Genomic DNA, 26,733 nt, shown 5'->3' with positions numbered 1-26,733 from the left:
TATCAATCTATGCTCTCTTCCACTTGGAAAGTGATGAACAGCTCAAACATCATCTTACCCGACCCCACTAGAGCTACACAAGAGGAAATGGATGCAAAGTGCTACTTCCGAGAGAGGTAGTGCTACAACATACTGTATTACAGCAGTCCTGGCATGCCCCCTCCCTGATACCTGCGTTCGGTAACAGGTCCCTACCTCTCCATAACAACCCCACATCCCTCATCTCTGCCCTCAATAACAGGTTCCTACCCATACATAGTAATCTTCACATCCCTGATCACTTAGCCCCGGATTCTTAGGTTCTAACCTATTTTAATCCTTTCCCGGTACACTCAAAATTTTAGTTTCCTTTTATGTTTTATGTACCAGAGAATAACATACTTAATGTTTCCATGACCTAAAATGACCTAATATGGGTGTTTCCATGACCTAAAATGACTTATTTTGACTGTTAGAACCCAAAAAGACCTAATTCTGTTACTTAAGTTGAAACTATATACAGTAAATTTACTGTGAAACGTGTGGAATGGGTAGTATTCATATGTAATTCATATATACAGATGTGTTCTTTTATAGTCTTGCTGCGTAGCGCATGCAGTGCGACTGCTGGATCGATAGATTCAGGGGTGCGACTATACGCATGCACCCACAACCCTTTTGATTGTATGGGAAAGCTGTGCTGTGAATGGATTGTAGCCTCCTGCGGCATAGCACAGCGTGGGAGCAAACACTGCAAGTAGTAGCACATACCTCCCAACATCGCCAACGAGTTGGGACATCGCCCGAAAAAAAGGGGCGTTGTCACTGCAAAATTGACTTGATTTTGCGGGAATGCAAAGAGTGCCCCAAAAAAGAGAGTCTGCTTCTCTGTCTTGTTTTTTTTTCTGCTGGCCAAGCCTCCAGCTCCTGTGAACAGATGCTGTACGCATGCACACATCGGCCATTCACCGCTGCTCTGCAGCTTAGCAGCGAGTGACAGAGAGACTCCCAACTGCCCCACCCCCCCAGCCACTGCAGGACACTGTTGCCCATGGGTGGGACATCGGAACAGTCCCCGCGAAATTCCGGACAATTGGGATGTATGGTAGCAGGACACATCTGTATTAAAGGCACAGTGTTTCAAACATAATGATATGTTGCGTGGTTTTGTTTTAATTTCATACAATGTATAAATTCCTAAACTGAGATTTTCAAAACCTATAAAACATGGTTTAAAAAATAAGATTTTACTTACCGGTAAAGCTATTTCTCGTAGTCCGTAGTGGATGCTGGGGACTCTGTAAGGACCATGGGGAATAGACGGGCTCCGCAGGAGACACGGCACTTTAAGAAAGAATTAGGAATACTGGTGTGCACTGGCTCCTCCCTCTATGTCCCTCCTCCAGACCTAAGTTTAGGAAACTGTGCCCGGAAGAGCTGACAGTACAAGGAAAGGATTTTGGAATCCAGGGTAAGACTCATACCAGTCACACCAATCACACCGTATAACTTGTGATAAACTTACCCAGTTAACAGTATGAACAACAACAGAGCATCAGATAAACCTGATGCCACCATAACATAACCCTTATTTAAGCAATAACTATATACAAGTATTGGGACGGGCGCCCAGCATCCACTACGGACTACGAGAAATAGATTTACCGGTAAGTAAAATCTTATTTTCTCTAACGTCCTAGTGGATGCTGGGGACTCCGTAAGAACCATGGGGATTATACCAAAGCTCCCAAACGGGCGGGAGAGTGCGGATGACTCTGCAGCACCGAATGAGCAAACACAAGGTCCTCCTCAGCCAGGGCATCAAACTTGTAGAACTTTGCAAAAGTGTTTGAACCCGACCAAGTAGCTGCTCGGCAAAGCTGTAATGCCGAGACCCCTCGGGCAGCCGCCCAAGAAGAGCCCACCTTCCTTGTGGAATGGGCTATTACTGATTTTGGAGGCGGCAATCCAGCCGCAGAATGAGCCTGCTGAATCGTGTTACAGATCCAGCGAACAATAGTTTGCTTTGAAGCAGGAGCACCCAGCTTGTTGGATGCATACAGGATAAACAGCGACTCAGTTTTCCTGACTCCAGCCGTTCTGGCTACATAAACCTTCAAAGCCCTGACTACATCTAGTAACTTGGAATCCTCCAAGTCACGAGTAGCCACAGGCACCACAATAGGTTGGTTCAAATAAAAACATGACACCACTTTTGGCAGAAATTGCGGACGAGTCCGTAATTCTGCCCTGTCCATATGGAAAACCAGATAGGGGCTTTTATGTGACAAAGCCGCCAATTCTGACACCCGCCTAGCCGAAGCTAAGGCCAATAGCATGACCACCTTCCACGTGAGATATTTTAACTCCACGGTTTTAAGTGGCTCAAACCAGTGTGATTTCAGGAAACTCAACACCACGTTAAGATCCCTAGGTGCCACTGGTGGCACAAAAGGGGGCTGAATATGCAGCACTCCCTTTACAAACGTCTGAACTTCAGGAAGAGAAGCCAGTTCCTTTTGAAAGAAAATGGATAGGGCCGAAATCTGGACCTTAATGGATCCCAATTTTAAGCCCATAGTCACTCCCGACTGTAGGAAGTGAAGGAAACGGCCCAGCTGGAATTCCTCTGTAGGGGCATTCCTGGCCTCACACCAAGCAACATATTTTCGCCATATACGGTGATAATGTTTAGCCGTCACGTCCTTCCTAGCCTTTATCAGCGTAGGAATAACCTCATCCGGAATGCCTTTTTCTGCTAGGATCCGGCGTTCAACCGCCATGCCGTCAAACGCAGCCGCGGTAAGTCTTGGAACAGACAGGGCCCCTGTTGCAACAGATCCTGTCTTAGAGGCAGAGGCCATGGGTCCTCTGTGAGCATTTCTTGCAGTTCTGGATACCAAGTCCTTCTTGGCCAATCCGGAACAATGAGTATTGTTCTCACTCCTCTTTTTCTTACTATTCTCAGCACCTTGGGTATGAGAGGAAGAGGAGGAAACACATAAACCGACTGGAACACCCACGGTGTCACTAGTGCGTCCACAGCTATCGCCTGAGGGTCTCTTGACCTGGCGCAATACATTTGTAGCTTTTTGTTGAGGCGGGATGCCATCATGTCCACCTGTGGCAGTTCCCAACGACTTGTAATCTGCATGAAGACTTCTTGATGAAGTCCCCACTCTCCCGGGTGGAGGTCGTGCCTGCTGAGGAAGTCTGCTTCCCAGTTGTCCACTCCCGAATGAACACTGCTGACAGTGCTTTTACGTGATTCTCCGCCCAGCGAAGAATTCTGGTGGCTTCCGCCATCGCCACCCTGCTCCTTGTGCCGCCTTGGCGGTTTATATGAGCCACTGCGGTGATGTTGTCTGACTGAATCAGCACCGGTTGGTTGCGAAGCAGAGGCTCCGCTTGACTGAGGGCGTTGTATATGGCCCTTAGTTCCAGGATATTGATGTGCAGACAAGTCTCCTGACTTGACCACAGACCCTGGAAATTTCTTCCCTGTGTGACTGCACCCCACCCTAGGAGGCTTGCATCCGTGGTCACCAGGACCCAGTCCTGAATGCCGAACCTGCGACCCTCGAGAAGGCGAGCACTCTGCAGCCACCACAGAAGAGACACCCTGGCCCTGGCGGATAGGGTGATCAGCCGATGCATCTGCAGATGCGATCCGGACCACTTGTCCAACAGATCCCACTGAAAGATCCTCGCATGGAACCTGCTGAAGGGAATGGCCTCGTATGACGCCACCATCTTTCCCAGAACAATTCCTCACCCTTATAAGGTAAAACCTCCATGTGCCTTTTTGAGTCAGCATCGCCTGTGCATTGCCGAGTCCACAGGACCCTTCTGGCAGAAATCGACATTGCATTTATTCTAGAGCCCAGTAGGTTGATGTCTCTTTGGGCATCTCTCATATATAGGACAGCGTCTTTTATATGCCCCAGGGTCAGTACTATAGTATCCTTGTCCAAGGTATCAAGTTCCTCAGATAAAGTATTCAAAGCTTTGTCTACCCTAGGGGAGGATTCCCAGCGTAACCTGTCCGTTGGCGGGAAAGGATACACCATAAGCAACCGTTTGGAAATCTGCAGTTTTCTATCTGGAGATTCCCAAGCTTTTTCACATAACTCATTTAACTCATGTGAAGGGGGAAAGGTCACCTCATGCCTTTTTTCCCCAAACATATAAACCCTCTTGTCAGGGACTGGGTTTTCCTCTGAGATGTGCAATATATCCTTCATTGCTATAATCATGTAGCGGATGGCTTTAGCCATTTTAGGCTGCAACTTTGCATCATCGCCATCGACACTGGAGTCAGAATCCGTGTCGATATCTGTGTCAACAATTTGGGATAGTGGGCGCTTCTGAGACCCTGACGGCCTCTGTGCTGTAGGATCAGGCCTGGGTTGAGACGCTGACTGTCCCAAGGCTTCAGCTTTATCCAACCTTTTATGCAAAGAATTAACATTATCATTTAAAACCTTCCACATATCCATCCAATCGGGCGTCGGCGGCGATCCCACATTCATTTGTACCTGCTCTGCTTCCACACAGCCTTCCTCGTCAAACATGCCGACACAAGCGTACCGACACACCACACACACAGGGGATGCTCTATTTGAAGACAGAACCCCCACAAGGCCTTTTGGAGAGACAGAGAGAGTATGCCAGCACACACCCCAGCGCTATATGACCCAGGAATTACACAGTAACTTAGTGTTTACCCAGTAGCTGCTGTATATACTGATTTTGCGCTAAATTTATGTGCCCCCCCTCTCTTTTTACCCTCTTTATACCGTGAATCTGCAGGGGAGAGCCTGGGGAGCTTCCTCTCAGCGGAGCTGTGGAGAGAAAATGGCGCTGGTGAGTGCTGAGGAAGAAGCCCCGCCCCCTCAGCGGCGGGCTTCTATCCCGCAATTTTGTGTAAAATAATGGCGGGGGCTCATGCATATATACAGTGCCCAACTGTATATATGCCCACTTTGCCAAGAGGTCTCTAATTGCTGCCCAGGGCGCCCCCCCCTGCGCCCTGCACCCTACAGTGACCGGAGTGTGTGGGTTTAATGTGGGAGCAATGGCGCACAGCTGCAGTGCTGTTCGCTACCTCATATGAAGACTGGAGTCTTCTGCCGCCGCTTTTGAAGTCTTCTTGCTTCTCACGCCGGCTTCTGTCTTCTGGCTCTGCGAGGGGGACGGCGGCGCGGCTCTGGGATCGGACGACCAAGGGTGCGTTCCTGTGTACGATCCCTCTGGAGCTAATGGTGTCCAGTAGCCTAAGAAGCATGACCTATCCACAGTGAGTAGGGCTGCTTCTCTCCCCTCAGTCCCACGTAGCAGAGTCTGTTGCCAGCAGATCTCTCTGAAAATAAAAAAATCCTAACAAAATACTTTCTATTTAGCAAGCTCAGGAGAGCTCACTAAGGTGCACCCAGCTCGTCCGGGCACAGATTCAAACTGAGGTCTGGAGGAGGGACATAGAGGGAGGAGCCAGTGCACACCAGTATTCCTAATTCTTTCTTAAAGTGCCCTGTCTCCTGCGGAGCCCGTCTATTCCCCATGGTCCTTACGGAGTCCCCAGCATCCACTAGGACGTTAGAGAAAAAAAAATTTTTTTTTTAGATACTAAAACTCCTTGCTTCTTGAGAAAGCCACCCTTCAGTGTGGAGAAACCGGTTGAAGAGACAGGGGGGTCATTCCGAGTTGATCGTAGGTGTGCTAAATTTAGCACAGCTACGATCATCTTCCCTGACATGGCGATGCCTTTGTATTTGAGGAGCATCTCCCAGCCAGAGCAGCTCCTGCGGCTGGCCGGAAGTGAATTGTCGCTGCCCCTGGCCGCAGCGGCTGCGTGAGACGTCACGCAGCCGCCACGGTCTCCCCACCCCCCCCCCCCAACGGTCCGGCCACGCCTGCATTGGCCGGACCTCTCCCCCTCCTGTCCAGCGACTGCCTCTGTCGCAGAGGCGATCGCTAGGCAATGAAAGCTGCCTTTGCGCCACTGGGGCTTTTTCTTTTGTATTTCAATATTTTGAGGAAGGCATACCTCATACCTTGACGGCAGCAGGCAACTTGTAATCAGCCACACACTAGCGCTTCTGCTATTTTATGTTTTTTCTTCCTAAAAATCCTGGGCCTACTGATCACTGTCCTCGGTAACAGGTCCATACCTCTGCATAGTAATCCCTGCATCCCTGTTCTCAGTAATGGGATGTAGTTATAATACCAGCTGTTTGGATCCCGGAGTTCAGGAACCCCATGCTGGAATCCCATCAGTCGACATATTAGCGGCGGTCACAATGCTGACCCCCCCCCCCACCACCACCACCACCACCGTAATTCCCACTCGGTTGGTGGGTCCACCCCACCAACTGAGTGGGAATAGAACCTGTGGCCCAAAGCGTGGCAAGCTTGGGCCCGAAGCGTGGTGAGCATAGCGGTATAGTGACAGCCGGCATCCCGTCAGCCATTATATCATACCCATTCCTCAGTAACAGGTCCCTACTACTACTACATAGTAATTCCCACATCCCTGTCCTACGTAACAGGTCCCTACATCTGCATAGTAATCTCTGCATTTTCTAGGAAAACACTGTAGTGTAGCATTTTGTATGCATATACAGCAGCAGTCGCACACAGAATATAGGCATGCCGCAATTGGCAAAAGCTGCTTGTGCGTCCTATTTGCATAATTTTGATAATAAAACGCAAAAAAAAGAAACATTTGCACAAAAAGACTCTCGGCGCTACCAAGTCATGCCACGGCATGTTTAACGTTCAGCAAGGCTAGATGTGAGTGGACAGATCTGTAGTAATCCCCACATCCCTGATCCCTGCCCTTAATAACAGGTCCTTACCTGCATATAGTAATCCCTGCCTTCAGTAGTAGGTCCTTATGTCTGATCTCTGCCCTAAGTAATAGGTCCCTACCTGTACATAGTAATCCCCGCATCCCTGATCCCTACCCTCAGTAACAGGTCCCTATGCCTCATCCCTGCCCTAAGTAACAGGTCACTACCTCTACTTAGTAATCCCCACATGCCTGATCTGTGTCCTCAATAACAGGTCCCTACCTGTACATAGTAGTCCCTGCATCCCTGCCCTCAGTAACAGGTCCCTATGCCTGAGCTCTGCCCTCAGTAACAGGTCCCTACCTGTACATAATAATCCCTGCATCCCTGCCCTCAGTAACAGGTCCCTATGCCTGAGCTCTGCCCTCAGTAACAGGTCCCTACCTGTACATAATAATCCCTGCATCCCTGCCCTCAGTAACAGGTCCCTATGCCTGAGCTCTGCCCTCAGTAACAGGTCCCTACCTGTACATAATAATCTCTGCATCCCTGCCCTCAGTAACAGGTCCCTACCTGTACATAATAATCTCTGCATCCCTGCCCTCAGTAACAGGTCCCTACCTGTACATAATAATCTCTGCATCCCTGCCCTCAGTAACAGGTCCCTACCTGTACATAATAATCCCTGCATCCCTGCCCTCAGTAACAGGTCCCTATGCCTGAGCTCTGCCCTCAGTAACCTACCTGTATATAGTAATCTCCGCATCCCTGACCCCTGCCCTCAGTAACAGGTCCCTATTCCTGAGCTCTGTCCTCAGTTACAGGTCCCTACCTGTCTATAGTAATCCCTGCTCTCAATACCATGTCTTTACCCGTACATAGTAATCCCCACATGCCTGATCCCTGCCATTAGTAACAGGTCCCTACCTCTACATAGTACTCCCTACATCTCTGATCCCTGCCCTAAGTAACAAGTCCCTACATCTGCATAGTAATTGCTGCTGCATACCTGATCCCTGCGTCTGCATAGTAATCCCCACAGCCCTGTTCTCAGTAACAGGTCCCTACCTGTACACAGTAATCCCTTCATCCCTGATACCTGCCGTCAGTAACAGGTCCCTGCCTCTACATATTAATCTCAGCTGACACGTTGCTGCTGGATGAGCTGCTGCTGGAAGAGACTGGAGATGAGCAGAATCTGTCCCCTCCCTGTCCTAGAGGAGACTCTGGAGCCTGCCCCACTGAAGGAGTGCAGGTAAATTCTGCATTGTTGCCTCATGGAGGTGGGGGGAGGAGGAGACACACAGTAGGAACAGCCAGGGGGGGGTGGGGCTAACAAGAGGGGAAAGACCACATGTCTTAAGTGCCCCGGGTCCCCCGAAAGCTTAATCCGGCCCTGAGTCAGACCTGTACACACCCAATAGTAGCAACGCCCCCCACCACAAAACAGAAACAAAAAGTGTCTACCAGCACAAACTCATGGCCACCCTTTCAAGTGTGTCTTCTCTCCTATACTAATTCTGGCATATGGAAAGATTAGCCCCTTAGGCCAGGGGGTGCTGCCATGGAGGAGGAGAAAAGAACATGGTTTTGCATATTGGTGCAGTTACATATATATGCTTAAGTTATTCAGGCATAATTTCAAGATCAATAATATAAAGACTGTGATATACTGTACTATATTAATGTTGAATAATGACTTTAATTTCTATCATATAACTAATCAAATAAATAAGTAGGTGGTTGAGAGGCCGGTGATTCTGTACACAATGAACATCTGTGGGCATATATTTAAAAAGCATATGTAGTGCATTTTGTTTTATTACATAACTGATGCTGAATAGGTCTTCCTAGAAAGCTTATTGTACGGTGATTATTTAAACGGTGTTCAAGGAGGCTTACATATACTCCAGCAATGCGTGGGTGCTTTGTAATGGTAGGCATCAAGTGGCGTAACAAGATACTACAGTACTATTCACATCTAAAAGTGTAGTAAATCTTTTGTGAAATGCAGAAACAATAGCAGTCATTGATTAGTGTACTTACAAAGAGCTCCTCCTCAGCTGAACTGTGCCATTGTGCAGTTCCTACACAGAGACAACAGGGTTACATGGCACTAGGAAAAGACCTGGAAGAGTTTACACATTTTATAACAAGGTTACGTTTTATCTTGATAACTTAATATTAACATAAAACGTAACCTGTAGTGAATAATTGTAACATTAAAACCATATAAAGGTTAAATGAATAAAAATGTGTCTTCATTTAACATAGGACAATGGCCAGCTAAAGAAAAAAAAAATCTCTCATCAAAAGTAACACTGGTTAGTGGGGTTTGCAATCCGGATTTCAAATAGAATCTGGCACAGATTCTGCATGCGTGCATTCTGCATGGCAATTACTGTGCACCCCATACAGTTTATGTATATCTGTATGTATAAAAACATATACTATGAATTAAAAAAAAAATAGAAGTAAAGACTCCACCTACTATAGTGAAAACAAGGCTGCTCGGCAAACATGTGTCCCAACCCCCCTTAGAGGGTAGCAGTCCTGTACTGAAACTCCCAGGGGCACTTTCATCAGCCTGAGCAATTTCCAAGATTGGTACACCTGGTGAGGAAATGTGACTACCCCATCAGTTCCAGCATGTGTAATTTGGACTAGGATGGATCGAGTCACAAGAAGAAAATAGGATTTTATTTTACATTTAAAAAAATTGGTGAATGTAGATTTGGAATGTATTTTTCAATTAGAAGTTTATTTTTAAATGGTGTTTGATTTACACTTAAACTTTTGGTTTAATGGCAATATCCTGGGAACACTCTGCCACTCCAGGAGTCTTAGGGGGACATTTACTAAGCAGTGATAAGAGCGGAGAAGTGAGCCAGTGGAGAAGTTGCCCATGGCAACCAATCAGCACTGAAGTAACATCTATACATTTGCATACTATAAAATTATACACAGCTGCTGATTGGTTGATGGAGCAACTTCTCCACTGGCTCACTTCTCAGCTCTTATCACTGCTTAGTAAATGTCCCCCTTAGGCCTGGTACTTACCCTGGCCCATATAACCATAACTCAGGGGAAGCTGTTTTTTTTGTGTGGCTCTTCTTCCAGTTGAGGGAATAGCCTATAGCTGACTAGTTTGGGAATGTTTTTCTCTATAGCAGGCTGGACCCCATGTTTGTGGTGCATAGCACCCCTTTTATAGGCTATTGTGCTACACCAAGCAAGGCTGTCTGATACAGGTGCTGGTTAAAGAATTTGTGAGAGATCCATACTGCCTGTACAGTAGAGGCATCTGAAAATGTGTCCAGTGTATAGAAGCTACTTGTGTGGACTTGTAACTCTTCTGAATACGGCACTTTTTTTCTTTAAAAACAAAAAACAAAAAAACATTGCCCATTGGTCAAATAGTGGAAGCAACATGTCCCTCTGTAACTGTGCAGACATAATATTGATTCAAATCCCCAAACTGGCAAGTGTCCTGATGGTAACAGTTCTAACCAGTTTTTATTGTATAAAAATTGTATTTATAATGTACAGTACTTTGAACATTTGTGTTGCTGGCCCCTAAAATCATCATGGCACCCAAAATGGTCCCAGGGAGGATGCAAATTTGACATGACTGCATTAGATACTAATGTGCAGTCCCCAAGCCTTCAACAGAGTGCTTTAGCATGTGCTCTTTTATTGCTTGTATTTCCATACACACCTGGTAACTTACAGTACACTGTTTCACCAAATTCAAAACGTACATATTTCATGTAGTGATCAGCTTTACAATAGTCTCTTACTGCAGTGTTTCATGGTTTCTCAGTATTATAATAATGTGTAAGTTTTGGGTGAGAAAACACTTGGGTATGACCAGTACAAAGCAAAATGAATAATGACGACAACATTGTACAGATGCAATATTAGCTCCTTTAACTTATATAATTTCGAGATTCTGGACCTGATTCAGAGATGGACGGTGCTGCGTCTGCTCTAGCGCCCATTGGCGGAGTCGTGTGTGCGATAATATGCAAATGCTAGTTTTAGCCCTTGTTTTTTAGCGTGCATTGAAGAGTGCAAGCCTGGAAACACCCATTTTCTGTGTCCCTGTACGCAGCAGCACTGCTGGTGGTTCTATAGCAGTGGTTCTCAACCGGTCTGGGTTTTAGGTATATACATGCTTAGCCACAGTACCTCTATCACTTTGACTTAACCATCTGTGCTGAGCCATGGATATCTTTAAAACCTATACTGTTAAGAGTACTTGAGGGCCGAGTTTGGGAACCATTGTTCTAGAGAGTCCACCATCGGCGAACCACTGCATCCACCATTGACACTTGCAGTGTCTCTGTCTGAACGTGGCCACTATGGAATCAGCTATGCATCTGAGAGCACAGTTGCTTCCACTGACACCCATAATACTAAATTAAACATGGCCTCGAGATGGACTATTTTGTGTTCAGGCCACCTTTGGGTGTACAATCAGACTAATGCGTGTGATGTTGCATTTTGTTTAATAATTTGCGCATTAGCAAATAATTGCCCAATTGTACCAACATTGCATTCAGCTAACATCTACCTCTAAATCAGGCCTTTTATGAGCACTTACCTCTTGAGATTGCCTCAAGTATTCACTCGTTTGTGCAAAATTTATTTCGAGTTCTTGAGTCATCAGCTGCTGTTGTACATAACTCATGTGCTCCAATCCTGGAAAACACAAGACATCAACAGAGTTTGCTAATTGAGGTGTAACACAGAAAAAAAAAAAGAAAATGCAGATGCACACTCTATAATATTAAGCACTGCTAGTATAGGACCTCATTCAGCATGGTACACAGATCTCTTCTCTAAAGATCGCAAACAGATGATTTTCGGAGATCTGCACGTGCACAGCAGCCGCTGCATGTGTGCTCAAAACTTCACAGTGCGACCGCATCCCAGAAATAGACGTTATGGTAAGAACTTACCGTTGATAACGTGATTTCTCTTATGTCCACAGGTATCCACAGGATAACATTGGGATATGGTTGAGCGACAGCGGAGATGGCACCAACACGGTCACGAGCTTTCTGGCAACCCAGGATGCATCGGGACCTCACCATATAGTCCCGCCCACTGACTCAGTCAGATCAGTTCTTTCCACAGCGATTTAGGCAGGAGCATCAGGTAGAGACCTGTTTAGGCGATAAGAACACACATGCACACCCTTCCATACAAGAAGGAAGAGGTTTAGTGATTGTCTAGATCCTCAAATCAGGTGCGTCAGGGTGGAATCCCTGTGGATACCTGTGGACATAAGAGAAATCACGTTATCAACGGTAAGTTCTTACCATAACGTCTATTTCTCTGGCTGGGTCCACAGGATTATCCACAGGATAACATTGGGATTCCCAAAGCCAATTTCAGTGGTGGGGACGCTCCTGATTACACAAGAGGACCTTTCGCCCGAAGTCTGCATCATGAGAGGCAAAAGTATCCAAGGCATAATGTCTAATGAATGTGTTTATGGAAGACCATGTGGCTGCCTTACATATCTGTTCTGCTGAAGCACCCTGTTGTGCTGCCCATGAAGGACCTACCTTACGTGTAGAATGAGCAGAGACATTAGCCGGAGTAGGGAGATCTGCATGAGAATAAGCTTCTGATATTACCATTCGGAGCCATCTCGCCAGCGTCTGTTTACTAGCAGGCCATCCTCTTCTATGAAATCCGTAGAGGATGAAGAGAGAATCTGTTTTCCTGATGGCACTAGTACGATCTATGTAGATTCTTAAAGCTCGGACTACGTCCAGCGACGCTTCTCCCGCAGATAGTCCTGATACCTGAAAAGCTGGGACTACAATCTCTTCATTCAGGTGAAACTTTGACACCACCTTTGGAAGATAACCAGATCTCGTTCTGAGAACTGCTCTGTCTGGAAAAAAACTTAGGAAAGGAGACTTACACGATAACGCTCCTAAATCTGACACTCTTCTGGCTGACGCCATTGCCAGTAGAAAAAGTACTTTAGCCGTTAACCATTTAAGATCTGCTCTCTTAAGCAGTTCAAACAGAGGACCCTGGAGAAATTTAAGAACTACATTCAAATCCCAGGGAGCTGCAGGAGGAACAAATGGAGGTTGAATATGTACAACTCCCTGAAAGAAAGTACGTACATCCTGTAAATCAGCAATCTTACGCTGACACTATACAGTTAACGCTGATACTTGAACTCTCAAGGAAGCAACTTTCAAACCTTCATCCAATCCTGCTTGAAGGAAATCCAAAATCCTGGATACTTTAAAAGATCTCGGGTTCAAATTTTTTCCAGTACACCAATGAATATAGGCTTGCCATATTCTATGATACACGCGAGCTGAAGAAGGCTTTCTTGCTCTAAGCATAGTTTGGATTACTTGTTTTGAAAATCTTCTCGCTTCTAAGATAGAGGTTTCAACAGCCACGTCGTCAAAGACAGGCGATCCAGATGACTGTGGCAACAAGGACCCTGCATTAGCAGATCTGGACGTTGAGGGAGCAGTATTGGTGCTTCCAAGGACATCCTCAGTAGATCTGTGTACCACTGCCTTCTTGGCCAAGCTGGAGCTATTAAAATTATTGCTCCCTTTGCTTGCTTTATCTTTCTCACTACTCTGGGTAACAGAGATATTGGAGGGAACAGATACGCCAGATGAAATTTCCATTCTACTGACAGTGCGTCTACAAGGACCGCTCCTGGGTCCCTTGTTCTCGATCCGTACCTTGGAACTTTGTTGTTTAGACGAGACGCCATGAGATCTATCTCTGGTAGACCCCATCTGTTCACTAGTGTCTGAAACACTTCTGGGTGTAATGCCCATTCGGTTTCCTGAATGGTGTGTCGACTGAGAAAATCCGCTTCCCAGTTCAGAACACCTGGGACAAACACTGCTGACAATGCTGGGAGATGGAGTTCTGCCCATCTTAGAATGGGAGTTACCTCCTCCATCAATCTTTTGCTGTGAGTCCCTCCTTGATGATTGAGGTACAGTACTGCTGTCGCATTGTCAGAGCGAATCTGGACCGGTCTTCCTTGCAGACTGTCCTTTGCCTGAACTAGAGCCAAGTAAATGGCCCTTATCTCCAACAGATTTATCGGCAGTCGACTTTCCCTTGCGGTCCATTTTCCCTGGAAACAAAGGCTTCCGAGTACCGCACCCCAGCCTTGCAGGCTGGCATCTGTTGTCAGGACTTGCCACTCTTTTATCCAGAAGGGTCTCCCCTTGTTTAAATGGTCTGTCTGTAGCCACCACGGTAGAGACCTTTTTACGTTTACTGGAAACTTTACATCTGCTTTTTCATTGTCTGATGATTTCTGTTCCATTTGGTCAGAATAAGGTGCTGCAATGGTCTGGAGTGGAATTGCGCATATTCCACCATGTCGAAGGTTGATACCATCAGACCCAACAGTCGCATTGCTGCATGGACTGACATTCTCTGGGCATGCAACGCTTCCTGAGCCATGACCTGCACCTTGACTACCTTTTTCTCTGGTAAGAGAACTTTCTGTAGGTCTGAATCCAATATGGCCCCCAAATGAACCATCCGCTGTGACGGATTCAGGGACGACTTTTCCCAATTTATGAGCCACCCGTGTCTCTGTAAACAAACTATTGTCTGTTGAAGATGGCTCAAAAGTATATCTTGCGAATGTGCTAAGATTAACAGGTCGTCGAGGTATGGGAATATTCTTATCCCCTGTCTGCGCAGACAAGCTGCCATAACCACCATGATCTTGGTAAACACCCTGGGTGCTGTTGCTTGCCCGAAGGGCAAAGCTTGGAACTGAAAATGTTCCTGGAGGATGGCAAACCTGAGGTAACACTGATGAGACAGAGCTATAGGCACATGTAGGTAAGCATCCCGTACATCCAGAGATACCATGTAATCTCCCGGTTCCATAGCCAACATTATGGAGCGTAACGTCTCCATGTGGAACTTCGGGATCCAAATGTTCAACATTTTCAGATTGAGAATTGGTCGATATGACCCATTTGGTTTCTGGATCAGAAATAGATTGGAGTAAAACCCCTGTCCCCTTTGTGATGGAGGTACTGGGACAATCACACCTGACTGCAGTAATTTTTGGACTGCTTCTTGCAGGGCATTGGCCTTCGACTCTATACGAGACGGGCTGGTGCAAAAAAATCTTTGAGGAGGCTGCCTCCTGAATGGGAACCCATACCCCTGAGATACCACCTTCTGCACCCAAGCATCTGTTGTTGACTGTTGCCATATGTGTGCAAAATGAAGGAGTCGGTCCCCAACCCTGGAAATCTCCAGGCGGAGGCCCGTCTCTTCAAGCTGATGGTTTCTGTTCAGGCTTGGAAGCTGGCTTTTTGCTAGCCCACTGCTTCTTACCCCTGGTTTTAAACTGGGGTTGCTTAGACTCCTCTTTAGCTTTCGCTTTGCTTTGCCAACGATGTGAGCGAAACTTTGAACCCTTGGACTTAGGGTTATAAGTAGCCGGAAATCTGACCTTATTTGATTCAGCCTCTGATTCTAGGATATCAGATAATGGTTTCCTAAACAATATATTACCAATGAAAGGCAATGCTTCCAATTCTTTCTTGGACTCCGCATCTGCCTTCCAGGTACATAGCCAAACTGCTCTGCGAGCGGCTACTGTCAAGGCTGAAGCTTTAGAAGCAACTGTACCCATATCAATTGCTGCTTCTTCCAAGTATTGGGCAGATTGTCTTAAACGGCTTAAATGATACTCTTGCTCTCTAGTATGAGAAGAGATGTCACTCTCTAGTTCCTCTATACATTCGCCCATTGCCTTTGCTACCCAGGCCGAAGCCATAGCAGGTCTTACCACTGCTCCTACTAGAGAAAATAAATTTTTCAAAAAGCTATCTACCCTTCTGTCAGTGACATCATTTAGTGAGGTAGATGACAGTGGTAAAGCAGATTTATGCACAAGTCGCAGAACATGTGCATCTACTTTTGGAGGAACTTCTCTTTTCGAACAGTCCGCAGCTGGAAATGGATAATAAGAATTCCATCTTTTCGGAATCTTATACTTCTTACTGGGCGTTGCCCAAGACTCATCCATCATTTCCGTCAGCTCATCTGATGCTGGGAATTCAGTTTTCACTGATTTTGTTCGATTAAACACAGGTGCTTTAGATTTTAACACTGTCTTGGCTGGCTCTTCCAAAGAGAGAACAGCCTTCACAGCATTAATAAGTTCAGCTATATCTTCTGAACTAAAACTCTGCGACTGATCATCATACGGAGTATTTGAATATACTGTATCATCATCTGTTTTATCATCTTGTGTAGTCTGCCACATGTACGTATCTGTCTTAGTCTTACCTGTCCTTTGGTTGCTTGTAGAGGCTACTGGAACCAAGCCGTAGGAAGGGAACTGCATGTATGGGTTAATAGTGTAACTTAACCCTTGAGGTGGTGCGACCGGAGTTAACCTGTCCGCTATTGAAGATAGAGTCTTTGCAAACATATTCCATGGTGGCTCTGTTGGTGGTTGAACCAACTCCTGTTTTTTACTTTGCTGAAAAACAAACCAGTGCGCATACAAGCCCTCATAAGTGACCAATTGGTCCATACCAATTAACCCTGTCTTACAAGATAAGCATGTTAGGGATGTAGGAGTGCTTGATAAATTCTCCTCGTCACTTTTGCCGCTCACAGACATGGTAATAATCTGTTAATGACTACACAATTTGTGACTGAAAATCACCTATATATGAGTATATAGAAGTGAAATCAATCTGACCACAGTGCACCTGAATTGAGGGTCAGAACAGGACTGACGTTAAATAGAAAAGTCAGCACACATACTAGCAGTCAGTCACATGTTAAAGCATTAGACATTGTCATTTGAGAATACAACCCCCAATTACAACTTATAAATAAGTAGGAAAATTGTACTTATGTTTTTATCTGGTTCTTTTTCAAACATAACATGCAGAAAACACAGTAATATACAGATCTCATGCAATAGGTACTAAAAATTAACAATTCATACTAAGAAGTAGAGAGAATTTTTAGTACTGTATACCCTTCCTCTGTACAGCGGGATACAGGGAGACTCACCACACTTCCATATCCAAGCAAATGCGCTCGTAAGACGCTGAGTGGATTCAGACGCTACTGATGTACACTACCGCTCCTGATAACTGATAACGGACACGGACGCTCACCAACGGACACGGACGCTGAGCGACTTCCACGTGTATGCAGACGCTAAGGCCTGCGACTCGGTCTAGGCGGGATCTCTAGTGTACACAACCGCAGCGTCTAAGCTGCGACCGAGTACCCTCGTGGTAGCGTCTGAGACGGAAGTGAGGTCATGCAGTTCATGGACGGGAGACGCGCGGAAACTGGTCATGAACTCTGAGCAGGGGCGGCCAGGACAGCGTCTGAATCCCGCTGTTGACTTAAACTAGAAGGATCGCAGCCTCTACCTAGTCCTGGCGCCTATGATCCCTGGAGCGTAGACTGTCGCACCCGAGATGTTCGGCGCATCAACACACTGTTTGTAGTCTCCACCAATACAGTGTAGCTGTGTCCGGAGCCCCCTAGTAAGAGGAAATCCATAGACTTATCGTCCCCCCATGCTCCGGCCACAGCCTGGTTACGTCTGCTGGACCTGCTAGAACATCCGACACAGATGCCCGTCGAGACAGCACTATTACCGCGAAGGTAAGCGTTGTTGCGACCCGGTGGGGAGTTGTTGGAGCGACTTTTTCCAGTATGCGTTTAAGACGCTGTTAAGAAAAGACGCTCAAAAAAAAAGTAAGTCTATAAAAATAAAATAATAAAAGCTTCAGGCTGCTTTATCAACAGCAGCCCTGTGACCATGCTGCTTCCTGCCGCACCAAGCAAAAAACTGATCTGACTGAATCAGTGGGCGGGACTATATGGTGAGGCCCCGATGCATCCTGGGAGGCCAGAAAGCTCGTGACCGTGTTGGTGCCATTTCCGCTGTCGCTCAACCATATCGCAATGTTATCCTGTGGATAATCCTGTGGACCCAGCCAGAGAAAGACGCAATAGCACTATGATTGACAGCGTCGGGCCGTGGGGGTAGAGGGGTGTCGACACGGCATTTTAGAGACGTGGTCCATACAACAGAGGCGCGTCCAGACCGTTTTCAGGGCGGCTCTGTGACGTCACATGCAGCTGCTTCTAAGAAAAAGATGGTGGCGGTGTGCCTGCATACACAGCATGGCTACTTATACAGGCGTCTACCCTTATTACCTGAATCTGCAATGCAATCGCAACTGAATTATGATTGCATCGCAGGGTGGCACTTTGCATGCTTGGTGGTCTTGCCTATGCGATAGAAGCAGTAGCTAGAAGAATCTGTTACTGAACCTGAATCATGTCCATAGAGTACTAATTATGCTAAGCACCTCAATTTTGCTCTACGTTAGATTGCAGAGTTTATTATAATTATTCTGATTCGCAGTGCTTACTACTACAGAGTTTGCAGCTGCATTTTCTTTTTTTTCTGTTGCATGCAGTGGCTGGCTAGGGCAGGCGTGCAGTGCACCACGCTGCCTCTGTTTACAGCTGAGCAATAGGACAGCCCACACCCCCATAACAGGAAGTTTTTAGGATGCAGACCGCCCTTCATCGGGCAGTAATTAACAGCGCAGCCAGCCCAGCTTGCAAGAGCTCCGAGGGCACCACCCAACCCCCCCCCCCCCCCATCACATCCCCACACTGAGCTCTGGTGGCATACCCTTTCTCCCTCTCCCTCCCATCCCCACACTGAGATCTGGTGGCGTCACCTGTCTCCCCTTCTCTCTCATCTCCACACTGAGCTACAGTGGCATCCGATGCCCACCCCATCTCCATACTGTGCTCCGGTGGCAACACCTGCCCCTTCCCCACACACACGCACACACCTTCCCTCTTATTCCCACTGTGCAAAATGTTTCCCCCCTTCACATATATTTAAGATGTAAACATGAGTGTGTAGTTACCACTATCTATCATTATTACAATCATTACAGTATGCAGATTTATCCTCATTCACCTAGCATTATTCTGCCATATGACACAAGTCACTTTGACTTAAACAAACTGCAACAGGTAGTAATTAATAGTTTCCTGAATTCTGCATCTTATTCGTATCATAGTTACATACATCACTCACAGTTTACACATTAGATTAGTACTTTTGTTGCAAAGCAATTGTTATAAAGTTGCAGATTAAACTAGTGATGAGCGGGTTCGGTTCCTCGGAATCCGAACCCCCCCGAACTTCAGCCTTTTTACACGGATCCGAGGCAGACTCGGATCTTCCCGCCTTGCTCGGCTAACCCGAGCGCGCCCGAACGTCATCATCCCGCTGTCGGATTCTCGCGAGGCTCGTATTCTATCGCGAGACTCGGATTCTATATAAGGAGCCGCGCGTCGCCGCCATTTTCACACGTGCATTGAGATTCATAGGGAGAGGACGTGGCTGGCGTCCTCTCCATTTAGATTAGAAGAGAGAGAGTGAGAGTGAGACACTTGATTTACTGGAGCTTAGGAGTACTCAGAGAGTGCAGAGTTTACTAGTGACTGACCAGTGACCACCAGTGCAGTTTTTTTATTATATTATTATTTAATATAATCCGTTCTCTGCCTGAAAAAAAACGATACACAGTGACACAGTAACAGTATACCATATCTGTGCTCAGCCTCAGTGTGCTGCATCATCTATGTATATCTGACTGTGCTGAGTGCTCAGTGCTCACACAGCTTAATTGTGGGGGAGACTGGGGAGCAGTAGCAGGAGTACATATTATTTAACAGTGCACACTTTTGCTGCCAGAGTGCCACTGCCAGTGTGACTGACCAGTGACCACTGTCTGACCACCAGTATATTGTGATTGTCTGCCTGAAAAAGTTAAACACTCGTCGTGTGGTGTTTTTATTCTATAAACGCATTCAGCTGACAGTGTCCAGCAGGTCCGTCATTAATTATATAATATATACCTGTCCGGCTGCAGTAGTGATATATATATATTTTTTATATCATTATCATCCAGTCTATATTAGCAGCAGACACAGTACGGTAGTCCACGGCTGTAGCTACCTCTGTGTCGGCAGTCGCTCGTCCATCCATAATTGTATACCACCTACCTGTGGTGTTTTTTTTTTTTCTATCTTCTTGATACTACTAGTAGCTTACTTTAGGAGTCTGCAGTGCTGCTGACAGTGTCCAGCAGGTCCGTCATTATATAATATATACCTGTCCGGCTGCAGTAGTGATATATATATATATATTTTTTATATCATTATCATCCAGTCTATATTAGCAGCAGACGCAGTACGGTAGTCCACGGCTGTAGCTACCTCTGTGTCGGCAGTCGCTCGTCCATCCATAATTGTATACCACCTACCTGTGGTGTTTTTTTTTTTTTCTATCTTCTTGATACTACTAGTAGCTTACTTTAGGAGTCAGCAGTGCTGCTGACAGTGTCCAGCAGGTCCGTCATTATATAATATATACCTGTCCGGCTGCAGTAGTGATATATATATATTTTTTATATCATTATCATCCAGTCTATATTAGCAGCAGACGCAGTACGGTAGTCCACGGCTGTAGCTACCTCTGTCGGCAGTCGCTCGTCCATCCATAATTGTATACCACCTACCTGTGGTGTTTTTTTTTTTCTATCTTCTTGATACTACTAGTAGCTTACTTTAGGAGTCTGCAGTGCTGCTGACAGTGTCCAGCAGGTCCGTCATTATATAATATATACCTGTCCGGCTGCAGTAGTGATATATATATATTTTTTATATCATTGTCATCCAGTCTATATTAGCAGCAGACGCAGTACGGTAGTCCACGGCTGTAGCTACCTCTGTGTCGGCAGTCGCTCGTCCATCCATAATTGTATACCACCTACCTGTGGTGTTTTTTTTTCTTTCTATCTTCTTGATACTACTAGTGGCTTACTTTAGGAGTCTGCAGTGCTGCTGACAGTGTCCAGCAGGTCCGTCATTATATAATATATACCTGTCCGGCTGCAGTAGTGATATATATATATTTTTTATATCATTATCATCCAGTCTATAATAGCAGCAGACGCAGTACGGTAGTCCACGGCTGTAGCTACCTCTGTGTCGGCAGTCGCTCGTCCATCCATAAGTATACTAGTATCCATCCATCTCCATTGTTTACCTGAGGTGCCTTTTAGTTGTGCCTATTAAAATATGGAGAACAAAAATGTTGAGATTCCAAAAATAGGGAAAGATCAAGATAGACTTTCACCTCGTGCTGAAGCTGCTGCCACTAGTCATGGCCGAGACGATGAAATGCCAGCAACGTCGTCTGCCAAGGCCGATGCCCAATGTCATAGTACAGAGCATGTAAAATCCAAAACACCAAATATCAGTAAAAAAAGGACTCAAAAATCTAAAATAAAATTGTCAGAGGAGAAGCGTAAACTTGCCAATATGCCATTTACCACACGGAGTGGCAAGGAACGGCTGAGGCCCTGGCCTATGTTCATGGCTAGTGGTTCAGCTTCACATGAGGATGGAAGCACTCAGCCTCTCGCTAGAAAAATGAAAAGACTCAAGCTGGCAAAAGCACAGCAAAGAACTGTGCGTTCTTCGAAATCACAAATCCACAAGGAGAGTCCAATTGTGTCGTTTGCGATGCCTGACCTTCCCAACACTGGACGTGAAGAGTATGCGCCTTCCACCATTTGCACGCCCCCTGCAAGTGCTGGAAGGAGCACCCGCAGTCCAGTTCCTGATAGTCAGATTGAAGATGTCAGTGTTGAAGTACACCAGGATGAGGAGGATATGGGTGTTGCTGGCGCTGGGGAGGAAATTGACCAGGAGGATTCTGATGGTGAGGTGGTTTGTTTAAGTCAGGCACCCGGGGAGACACCTGTTGTCCGTGGGAGGAATAGGGCCATTGACATGCCAGGTGAAAATACCAAAAAAATCAGCTCTTCGGTGTGGAAGTATTTCAACAGAAATGCGGACAACATTTGTCAAGCCGTGTGTTGCCTTTGTCAAGCTGTAATAAGTAGGGGTAAGGACGTTAACCACCTCGGAACATCCTCCCTTATACGTCACCTGCAGCGCATTCATCATAAGTCAGTGACAAGTTCAAAAACTTTGGGCGACAGCGGAAGCAGTCCACTGACCAGTAAATCCCTTCCTCTTGTAACCAAGCTCACGCAAACCACCCCACCAACTCCCTCAGTGTCAATTTCCTCCTTCCCCAGGAATGCCAATAGTCCTGCAGGCCATGTCACTGGCAATTCTGACGAGTCCTCTCCTGCCTGGGATTCCTCCGATGCATCCTTGCGTGTAACGCCTACTGCTGCTGGCGCTGCTGTTGTTGCTGCTGGGAGTCGATGGTCATCCCAGAGGGGAAGTCGTACTCGTAAGACCACTTTTACTACTTCCACCAAGCAATTGACTGTCCAACAGTCCTTTGCGAGGAAGATGAAATATCACAGCAGTCATCCTGCTGCAAAGCGGATAACTGAGGCCTTGGCATCCTGGGCGGTGAGAAACGTGGTTCCGGTATCCATCATTACTGCAGAGGCAACTACAGACTTGTTGGAGGTACTGTGTCCCCGGTACCAAATACCATCTAGGTTCCATTTCTCTAGGCAGGCGATACCGAAAATGTACACAGACCTCAGAAAAAGACTCACCAGTGTCCTAAAAAATGCAGTTGTACCCAATGTCCACTTAACCACGGACATGTGGACAAGTGGAGCAGGGCAGGCTCAGGACTATATGACTGTGCCAGCCCACTGGGTAGATGTATGGACTCCCGCCGCAAGAACAGCAGCGGCGGCACCAGTAGCAGCATCTCGCAAACGCCAACTCTTTCCTAGGCAGGCTACGCTTTGTATCACCGCTTTCCAGAATACGCACACAGCTAAAAACCTCTTACGGCAACTGAGGAAGATCATCGCAGAATGGCTTACCCCAATTGGACTCTCCTGTGGATTTGTGGCATCAGACAACGCCAGCAATATTGTGTGTGCATTAAATATGGGCAAATTCCAGCACGTCCCATGTTATGCACATACCTTGAATTTGGTGGTGCAGAATTATTTAAAAAACGAGAGGGGCGTGCAAGAGATGCTGTCGGTGGCCAGAAGAATTGCGGGACACTTTCGGCGTACAGGCACCACGTACAGAAGACTGGAGCACCACCAAAAACGCCTGAACCTGCCCTGCCATCATCTGAAGCAAGAAGTGGTAACGAGGTGGAATTCAACCCTCTATATGCTTCAGAGGTTGGAGGAGCAGCAAAAGACCATTCAAGCCTATACAACTGAGCACGATATAGGAGGTGGAATGCACCTGTCTCAAGCGCAGTGGAGAATGATTTCAACGTTGTGCAAGGTTCTGCAACCTTTTGAACTTGCCACACGTGAAGTCAGTTCAGACACTGCCAGCCTGAGTCAGGTCATTCCCCTCATCAGGCTTTTGCAGAAGAAGCTGGAGACATTGAAGGAGGAGCTAACACAGAGCGATTCCGCTAGGCATGTGGGACTTGTGGATGGAGCCCTTAATTCGCTTAACAAGGATTCACGGGTGGTCAATCTGTTGAAATCAGAGCACTACATTTTGGCCACCGTGCTCGATCCTAGATTTAAAACCTACCTTGGATCTCTCTTTCCGGCAGACACAAGTCTGCTGGGGTTCAAAGAACTGCTGGTGACAAAATTGTCAAGTCAAGCGGAACGCGACCTGTCAACATCTCCTCCTTCACATTCTCCCGCAACTGTGGGTGCGAGGAAAAGGCTCAGAATTCCGAGCCCACCCGCTGGCGGTGATGCAGGGCAGTCTGGAGCGACTGCTGATGCTGACATCTGGTCCGGACTGAAGGACCTGACAACGATTACGGACATGTCGTCTACTGTCACTGCATATGATTCTCTCCCCATTGAAAGAATGGTGGAGGATTATATGAGTGACCGCATCCAAGTAGGCACGTCAGACAGTCCGTACTTATACTGGCAGGAAAAAGAGGCAATTTGGAGGCCCTTGCACAAACTGGCTTTATTCTACCTAAGTTGCCCTCCCACAAGTGTGTACTCCGAAAGAGTGTTTAGTGCCACCGCTCACCTTGTCAGCAATCGGCGTACGAGGTTACATCCAGAAAATGTGGAGAAGATGATGTTCATTAAAATTAATTATAGTCAATTCCTCCGTGGAGACATTGACCAGCAGCAATTGCCTCCACAAAGTACACAGGGAGCTGAGATGGTGGATTCCAGTGGGGACGAATTGATAATCTGTGAGGAGGGGGATGTACACGGTGATATATCGGAGGATGATGATGAGGTGGACATCTTGCCTCTGTAGAGCCAGTTTGTGCAAGGAGAGATTAATTGCTTCTTTTTTGGTGGGGGTCCAAACCAACCCGTCATTTCAGTCACAGTCGTGTGGCAGACCCTGTCACTGAAATGATGGGTTGGTTAAAGTGTGCATGTCCTGTTTATACAACATAAGGGTGGGTGGGAGGGCCCAAGGACAATTCCATCTTGCACCTCTTTTTTCTTTCATTTTTCTTTGCGTCATGTGCTGTTTGGGGGGTGTTTTTTGGAAGGGCCATCCTGCGTGACACTGCAGTGCCACTCCTAGATGGGCCAGGTGTTTGTGTCGGCCACTAGGGTCGCTTAGCTTACTCACACAGCTACCTCATTGCGCCTCTTTTTTTTTTCTTTGCGTCATGTGCTGTTTGAGGAGTGTTTTTTGGAAGGGCCATCCTGCGTGACACTGCAGTGCCACTCCTAGATGGGCCAGGTGTTTGTGTCGGCCACTAGGGTCGCTTAGCTTACTCACACAGTTACCTCATTGCGCCTCTTTTTTTTCTTCTTTGCGTCATGTGCTGCTGTTTGGGGAGTGTTTTTTGGAAGGGCCATCCTGCGTGACACTGCAGTGCCACTCCTAGATGGGCCAGGTGTTTGTGTCGGCCACTAGGGTCGCTTAGCTTACTCACACAGCTACCTCATTGCGCCTCTTTTTTTCTTTGCGTCATGTGCTGTTTGGGGAGTGTTTTTGGAAGGGCCATCCTGCGTGACACTGCAGTGCCACTCCTAGATGGGCCAGGTGTTTGTGTCGGCCACTTGGGTCGCTTAGCTTAGCCATCCAGCGACCTCGGTGCAAATTTTAGGACTAAAAATAATATTGTGAGGTGTGAGGTGTTCAGAGTAGACTGAAAATGAGTGGAAATTATGGTTATTGAGGTTAATAATACTTTGGGATCAAAATGAATCCCAAATTCTATGATTTAAGCTGTTTTTTAGGGTTTTTTGAAAAAAACACCCGAATCCAAAACACACCCGAATCCGACAAAAAAAATTCGGTGAGGTTTTGCCAAAACGCGTTCGAACCCAAAACACGGCCGCGGAACCGAACCCAAAACCAAAACACAAAACCCGAAAAATTTCCGGTGCTCATCACTAGATTAAACGTAAGGATATAAGGTGTAAGGTAATGCGCAGGCCAGTTGTATCAGACCTCTGTCATTTGCCTTTTACACTGATTAGGAACTATGGGGGTCATTCCGAGTTGATCGCTCGCTATCATTTTTTAGCAGCCATGCAAACGCATAGTCGCCGCCCACGGGGGAGTGTATTTTCGCTTTGCAGGAGTGCGAACACCTGTGCAGCAGGGCGGCTGCAAACATATTTTGTGCAAAACAAGACCAGCCCTGTAGTTACTTATCCTGTGCGATGATTGCTGCAACGAGTGACACGGTAATGACTTCAGATATCCGCCCATCAAACGCCCGGCCACGCCTGCATTTTTCCAAACACTCCCAGAAAATGGTCAGTTGACACCCAGAAACTCCCACTTCCTGTCAATCTCCTTGCGTTCGGCTGTGTGATTGGAATCGTCGCTGGAACCAGTGCAAAACCACAATGGACTTCGTAACCGTATGACGCGCGTGCGCATTGCGGTGCATACACATGCGCAGATTAGCCATTTTTTTCACTGATCACTACGCAGCGAACAACGGCAGCTAGCGATCAACTCGGAATGACCCCGAGTCACACACAGAAGCTACATGATATGCCAGCAGTAAACATTTATCACACACGTGATGAGAATAAAATGCCTAGTTTGACAAAAAGTCTCTGGCAAGAAACAAAATAAAATTATTATTTAACAGTTCCTTATATAGCGCAGCATATTCTGTTACACTTTACAATTAGACAACAGTAAAAGAACAAAACTGGGTAATAACAGACAGACAGAGGTAAGAAGCCCTTCTCGCAAGTTTACAATCTATAGGGATATAGGCATTGATACACAAGGATAGGTGCTACTTATTGCATAATAGTCAGGCCAGATTGCAAAGGTTCTTAATGAGCTATATGATATGATTTACAGGATATCAAACCCACACAAAGTTACTCATTCCAAGTGGATCAGATTCCCAGTACAGGTTTTCCCGTCTGACTGGGATCCGAAAACAAGGCAAACGTCATCTTCCCGGTGTTGAATCTCACAGGTTTTGGATTCGGGCGCATTTTAAAAATTCAGAGTCAGAAGTCACCTGTCTGTGCCGTGAACCTGGGCAAGCAGGAGAACTCAGTGTTTGATAGGCAGCAGGATGCCGGTTGACGTTTCTAAGTGTGCCTACTGAGGCACACAGCCATATCAGCTCTCAGAACATAGGCGACCTCCTGTGTACCAGAATGCGGCCGCACAAAGTACTATCTCTCTACATCAGAAGAGGCTCCCTGCTGCTGGGAAATGCTGCCAGGTAGTAGGGCTCCTGCTGGGTTAGCAGGCCATTCGTGACATGGTACAGTATAGACTTCCTCACTGAGACATATAGCCGTACCAGCCTCCTGCTATCTAGGACACCTCCGGTGAACCACACTACAGCTACATAAGGTATTCCCTTATTATGTTAGAGGTTCCCCATTGCTGTCTGGTGTACCACACTACGGCCGCATAAGGTATTCCCCGGTTACGTCAG

The 26,733-nt window shown here is 46.6% G+C and overlaps 1 protein-coding gene across 2 annotated transcripts in view; it reads right to left on the bottom strand.

Annotated features, from left to right (window-relative positions):
* TRPM6 (transient receptor potential cation channel subfamily M member 6) overlaps positions 1 to 26,733 on the bottom strand; it is a 527,875-nt gene that overhangs the window by 79,890 nt on the left and 421,252 nt on the right. For both annotated transcript variants that reach the window (XM_063913863.1, XM_063913865.1), the window contains exons 29-30: positions 11,377 to 11,474; positions 8,817 to 8,857 (exon numbers count right to left, since the gene is read on the bottom strand). In XM_063913863.1, coding sequence (XP_063769933.1) covers positions 8,817 to 8,857; positions 11,377 to 11,474 — 139 coding nt within the window. The remainder of the gene's footprint in view (positions 1 to 8,816; positions 8,858 to 11,376; positions 11,475 to 26,733) is intronic.

Source organism: Pseudophryne corroboree, chromosome 1 (genome assembly GCF_028390025.1).
Source record: "Pseudophryne corroboree isolate aPseCor3 chromosome 1, aPseCor3.hap2, whole genome shotgun sequence".
NCBI lineage: Eukaryota > Metazoa > Chordata > Amphibia > Anura > Myobatrachidae > Pseudophryne > Pseudophryne corroboree.
This window is presented reverse-complemented; position numbering and strand designations above follow the sequence as displayed.